A 6849-nucleotide genomic window follows, 5' to 3' on the forward strand; every position below is an offset into this window, starting at 1 on the left:
CCGCCGCCCCCGATAAACCCTTCGGCGCCAAACCGTTGGCTTTTTGGAGTAAATTCGACGTGGCCGACTGGCTGGAGTACCTGAACCTGGGCGAGCACCGGGACCGCTTCTTGCACAACGAGATCGACGGCTCCCACCTGCCCTCGCTCACCAAGGAGGACTACATCGACCTGGGCGTCACCCGCGTCGGGCACCGCATGAACATCGACCGCGCGCTCAAGCTCTTCCTCGAGAGGTGATGGCCGGGGGCGGCGGGGAGCGGGCAGGCGGCGGGGAGCGGGCGTGCGACGGGACCTGGGCGTGCGACGGGACTCGGACGTGCAACGGGACTCGGATGTGCAACGGGAAGGGGACGCGCAACAGCAATCGGACGTGCAACGGGGCTTGGATGTGCAACGGGAAGTGGACATGCAGCAGCAATTGGATGTGCAACGGGATTTGGATGTGCAACGAGTTGTGGATGTGCAACGGGGCTTGGATGTGCAACGGGAATTGGACATGCAAAAGCAATTGAATTTGCAACAGGACTTGGACGTGCAACAGCAATTGAATGTGCAATGGGAATTGGATGTGCAACAGGACATGCATGTGCAACGGGAATTGGATGTACAACAGGACTTGGACGTACAACAGCAATTGAACGTGCAACGGAAATTGGATGTGCAATGGGATTTTAATGTGCAACTGGACTTGGTTGTGCCATGGGATTGAATGTAAAACGAGAATTGAATGTGCAACTGGACTTGGATGTGCAACAGCAATTGAATGTGCAACTGGACTGGGGCATACAACAGCAATTGAATGTGCTATGGGGCTTGGGCGTGCAATGGGAAGTGAATGTGCAACCAGAATTGAATGTGCAAACGGACTTGGATGTGCAACCAGACTTGGATGTGCAACAGAGTGTGCGAGGAAATATGGATGTGCAAAGGGATATGGACATGCAGCAGAATTGGGGCGTGCAATGGGGCATGCAGCGGGACTTGGATGTGCAATGGAGTGTGCAACAAATTGGAATGCGCAGCAAAATATGGATGTGCAAAGGGATACGGACATGCAAGAGAATTGGGATGTGTAACGGGGCGTGCAACTGGACCTGGATGTGCAATGGAGTGTGCAATGAAATATGGGCATGCAAATGGGTATGGACATGCAAGAAGACAACTGAGATGTGCAATGGGGCGTGCAACAGGACATAGGTGTGCAAAAGAATTAGGGCATGCAGCCAGACATGGACGTGAAATGGAAATTGGAGATGTAACAGGGCATGGGTGTGCAAGGAGCGACGGGCATGCAACAGAATTTGGATGTGCAATGGGGCGTGCAAAAGGAGATGGGCGTGCAACAGGATTCCAACATGCAACGAAAGCAGGATGTGCAGTGGAGGGTGCAAGCAGATGTGGACGTGCAACGGAAACTGGATGTGCAACAGGGCATGGGTGTGCAAAGGGGCATGGATATGCAGCAGGAGAGGGGCGTGCAATGGGGCATGGAGCAGAATTTGGATGTCCAACGGGGTGTGGATGGGCAGTGGAGTGTGCAACTGGATGTGGACGTGCAACCGGACGTGGACAGGCAACAGGACTTGGATGTGCAACAGGACATGGGCGTGCAACAGGATGCAGACGAGCACTGGGGCGTGCGACGGGATTTGGATGTGCAACAGGACCTGGACTTGCAACAGGGCATAGGCGTGCAACGGGACATGGGGGTGCAACGGGACATGGGTGTGCAACAGGATATGGGCGTGCAATGGGGCGTGGGCTTGCAGTGGGGCGTGCAACGGGATGCGGGCATGCAGTGGGGTGTGCAATGGGATGTGGGCGTGCAACAGGCCCTGCAGCAGGATGCGGACGTGCAACGGGACGTGCAAGAGGACGTGCAACGGGACCTGGACGTGCAAGGGGCTGTGCCCGGGCTGCAGACCCCGCCCTGCCCCACGGGACCCCCAGGGACCCCCTACCCATGGGACCCCTCCCCCCCATCTCCAGGCAGGCCACGTGTGCACACGCGTGTGCACGGCTCTCCTCAGGCGTGCTTGCAGCAGGCCCCTGTGCACTGATTGTTCATGTGATCACGTTTGTGCACTGATTGTGCTTGCACACGGCTCGTGCCTGTTTGCAGGGGCCGGTGTGCAAGCTTTGCACTGATTGCACACGTGGGTGGATTTGCACGTGTGCACAGATCATGCGTGTGCCAGGACTGCTCGTGTTTGCGCCGGGCCCGTGTGCAAGCGCTGCAGCGATCGCACGTGTGCACTGATTGTACGTGTGCACGGCCCCTGCGTGTGCACTGATTGTGCGTGCACATGGCTCGCGCGTGCTTGCACCAGGCTCGTCTGCACTGGCAGTGCGTGTGCACCGATTGCACGCGTGCATCACGTGTGTGTGTGTGCGTGGTGAGAGCTTGTGCCTCGTGCACTCGTGTCACACAAGTACGCACACACGTGTGTTTCCCTGGCGTGCAACATGTGAGCTGTGCACATGCATGCATTCCAGCATGCACATGGCCCTGTGCACACGTGTGCCCTTGCACACACACACACACAAGTCCCTGTGAATACACACGTCCCTTGCACACACACACACATGTGCCTTGCACACACACATCCACACACGTACCTTGCACACATGCATGCACACGTGCCCCTAGACCCCCCCCATGCACACACACCCATACACGCACACATGGCCCTTGCACACGTCTTCATGCACACACATCTGTGCCTTGCACACACACACACACCCTTGCACACACGTGCCTGTGCACACACACACACATGTCCCTGGGCACACACACGTCCCCATGCACATGCATCCCGGTGTACACGTTTCCCTTACACACACACACATCCCTTACACACACATCCCCATATGTATATCCTTATGCACTTGTCCCTTGCACACACACCACTTACACACACATCCTGTGTTCACACGTGTCCATTGCACACACACACCTTACACACACATTCTGTGTTCACACACACATCCCTTACACACACACATGTCCCTTGCACACACACACCTTGCACACGTGTCCCATGTTCTCACACATGTCCCTTGCACACACGCTCACACACACATCCCATGTTCACACACACATGTCCCTTACACACACACATGTCCCTTGCACACGCACATCATGTGTTAACACACACCCCTTGCACACACACCCCTTGCACACGTCCTTATTCACACATGTCCTTGTTCACACACACATGTCCCTTGCACCCACATCCTGTGTTCACACGCAGACCTTGCACACGTCCAATGTTCACACACACCCCTTGCACACACACACACCCTTGCACACACACCCCTCACACACATCCCTTGCACACCCCCCGCGTGTTCACACACATCCCTTGCACACACATCACACGTACACACGCACACGTGCCCCTTGCACACCCCCCTTGCACACATGTTCACACACACGTGCCCCTTGCACACACGCAGCCCCCACACCCCCCCCCGTGCCCCTTGCACACACGCACCCACGTGCCCGTGCGTGCACACACGCATGCACGCGTGTCCCCCCACGCCCCCCGGTGTCCCCACGTCCCCCCCTTCCCCCCCCCCCCCCTTGTCCCCACGTCCCCCCCTCCCCGTGCCCCCCCCCCGGCCTCCGGCCGTCTCTAAGGGCTCTCGCGTCGTCGCGCCCCCCCCCCCCGAGGCAGCGACCACTCTCACGATGTCTTCCAGTGCCCCCCCCCCCCACAACGACCCCCCCCCCCCCCAAAAAAAAAAGCACCGGGGGGGGGGGGGGGGCGGGGGCCCCGGCGCCTGGACGCCCCCTCTTCCCCCCCCCCCCGCAACACTGTGACCCCGGGGGGGGGGGGGCCAAAATTGCAAGGGGGGGGGCAATTGGGCTCTTGCTGCGCCCCCCCCCTCCCGGGTGTAATTGCCCCCCCCCCCCGGCTAATTGCCCTCCCCCCCGGGCTAATTAACCCCCCCCCGGGCTAATTAACCCCCCCAGGGTTATTAACCCCCCTCCCAGGGTTATTACCCCCCAACCAGGGTTATTGCCCCCCCCAGGGGTTATTGCCCCCCCCCAATAGGGTTATTACCCCCCCCCAAGAGGGTTATTGCCCTCCCCATAGGGGTTATTACCCCCCCCCTTAGGGGTGATTGCCCCCTCCAAGGATTATCCCCCCCCCCAAAGAGTTATTGCCCCCCCCCCATAGGGGTTATTGCCCCCCCCCAAGGGTTATTACCCCCCCCCAAAAGGTTTATTACCCCCCTCATAGGGGTTATTGCCCTCCCATAGGGTTATGGCCCCCCCCTTTAAGGGTTATTGCCCCCCCCCCTTTAAGGGTTATTGCCCCCCCTTTAAGGGTTATGGCCCCCCCCTAGGGTTATTGCCCCCCCCAAAGGGTTATTACCCCTCCCATAGGGGTCATTTCCCCCCCCCCCATAGGGTTATTACCCCCCCCCAGTAGGGCTTATTGCCCCCCCATAGGGTTATGGCCCCCCCCCTTTAAGGGTTATTGCCCCCCCCACGGGGTTATTGCCCCCACCAAAGGTTTATTGCCCCCCCTAGGGGTTACTTCCCCCCCCCGGTTTCATCCCCCTCCCATAGGGGCAATGGGGGCCCCCCCGCCCCCCCCTTAGGAAGCCCCCCAGGCGTCCGGGCCCCCCCAAAACTGGTGCCCCCCCCCCCCCGCTATCTGCCCCCCCCCCCCCGCACTGCCGACGCTGCCCCTCCCCTTCTCCTCCCCCCCCCCCCCATGTATAGAGGATCGGGTGTAATTAATTAATGACCGGATTTTATTTGCAAATATAAATTATCGGAGAAAGAGCCCCCCCCCCCCGGGTGTGCAAGGCCTGAGTGTGCAAAGGGGGGGGGGGGGGCGCCGAGGGGCGTGCAAAGAGGGCACGGGTGGGCATAGGGAGGGTGCACGGGTGTGCAAAGGGGGGGGGGGGGGCGCAGGTTTGCAAAGGGAGGTGGTGCACGAGTGTGCAAGGGGAGTGTGCAAGAGTGTGCAAGGGGGGGTGCACGAGTGTGCAAAGGTGGGGGTGCATGGGTGTGCAAAGGGAGGTGGTGCACGGGTGTGCAAGGGAGTGTGCAAGAGTGTGCAAGGGGGGTGCACGAGTGTGCAAAGGTGGGGGTGCATGGGTGTGCAAAGGGAGGTGGTGCACGAGCGTGCAAAGGGAGGTGGTGCACGAGTGTGCAAGGGAGTGTGCAAGAGTGTGCAAGGGGGGTGCACGAGTGTGCAAAGGTGGGGGTGCGCGAGTGTGCAAAGGGGGGGTGCGCGAGTGTGCAAAGGGAGGGTGCACGGGTGTGCAAACGCTCGTGCAAAGGGCTCGGGGGGGGGTTGCAAAGGGGCGTGCAAGCGGTGCACGAGAGCGTGCAAGGGGCCGCGGGGTGCGAAGGGGGGCGTGCAAGGCACACGAGGACAAGCCCCGCCCCCTTCCATAAGGGACCCTCAGTGGCCCTATAGGAGCCCTTCGTGCCGCAGACACCGCCCCCGCCCCTATAGGGACCCTTCTATAGGGGCTCCCCCCCCCATAGGGCGCCCCCCCATAGGGGTCGCCCCCCACCCTATAGGGGCCTCCCCTACAGCGGTGCCTCCTACAGAGACCCCCATATAGGGGACCCACCCCGTAGGGACCACAAGTGCCCCCCATAGGTGTCCCCTATAGAAGTGCCCCCCCCCCCAAGTGTCCCCTATAGAGCTGCCCCCCCGCTCCAGAATGGCCTCCTATAGGGTCAACCCCTGCCCTATAGGGCTCCCCTATATGGGTGACCCCCCCCCAGAAACCACCTATAGGGCTGCTGCCCCCCCATAGGGACCCCCTATAGGGGTGTCCCCCTCCCTATAAGCGTCCCCCTATATGGGTGTGCCTCATCCCATAGGTGCCCCCCTATAGAGGTGCCCCCCCCCCCCCCAGGTGTTCCCTATAGAAGTGCCCCCCGCTCCAGGTTGGCCTCCTATAGGGTCACCCCCCACCCTATAGGGCTCCCCTATATGGGTGACCCCACCCCAGGAACCCTCTATAGGGGTGCCCCCCTCCCCATAGACATCCCCCTATATGGGTGTGCCTCATCCCATAGGACGCCCCCCTATAGAGGCGCCCCCACAATGGGGTCTCCCTATAGTTTGTTCCACCCCCCTATATGTGCATCCCATAGGTGCCCCCTCTCCCCATAGGCACCCCATATAGGCCCAGCCCCCTCCCTATATGTTCCCGTATGGAGTATCCCATAGGAGTGTCCCCCCTTTCCATAGGTGACTCCCCCACTCTATAGGGACCCCAATAGACATGTTCCCCTCCCACCATAGATCCCCCCCCCCCATAGGGGCATTCCCCGACCCTATAGATTCCGCCTCGTAGAGGTGCCCCACATCAAGGGCCCCCCCATAGGTGTGCCCTATAGGTTCCCCCCACCTTACAGTCTCCACGGCATAGAGGTGCCCCGCTATAGCTGCCCCCCCCTCCCGGAGATGTCTGCCACAGATAACCCCTATAGCTTCCCCCCACCCTATAGATTACCCTCCATAAAGGTACACCCATATGTGCCCCCTATATGTCCCCCCCCGCACCCTATATGTTCCCCTCAATGCTACAGGTCCCCCTATAGGTGCTCCCTATAGGTGTCCTCCCACCTTATAGGTTCCTATATAGGTTCCCATAGGTTCCTATAGAGGTGCCCCCATAGGTGCTCCCACCATAGATCCCCCCCCCCCCGGAGTTACATGCTATAGGTTCCCAAATAAATCCCTCCCCCATATGCTCCCTCCCCCCGAGTTGCCCCCTATACATCCCCCATCCAGGTCCCGACCCTATATGTCCCCACAACCCTATAGATCCCCCCATACATATCCCCTATAGGTGTCCTCCT

At 60.1% G+C, this 6849-nt stretch overlaps 1 protein-coding gene across 1 annotated transcript in view; it reads left to right on the top strand.

Moving 5' to 3' along the window:
* The window catches only part of LOC106049625 (SH3 and multiple ankyrin repeat domains protein 1), a 42599-nt gene extending 39042 nt beyond the window's left edge, over nt 1–3557 (top strand). Inside the window, 1 exon segment of the mRNA XM_066989435.1 lies at nt 1–3557. Coding sequence (XP_066845536.1) covers nt 1–239 — 239 coding nt within the window. The 3' untranslated portion in view covers nt 240–3557.
* Nucleotides 3558–6849: the final 3292 nt, after the last annotated feature.

Source organism: Anser cygnoides, unplaced genomic scaffold, assembly GCF_040182565.1.
Source record: "Anser cygnoides isolate HZ-2024a breed goose unplaced genomic scaffold, Taihu_goose_T2T_genome scaffold_44_1, whole genome shotgun sequence".
In the NCBI taxonomy this organism is placed as follows: Eukaryota; Metazoa; Chordata; class Aves; order Anseriformes; family Anatidae; genus Anser; species Anser cygnoides.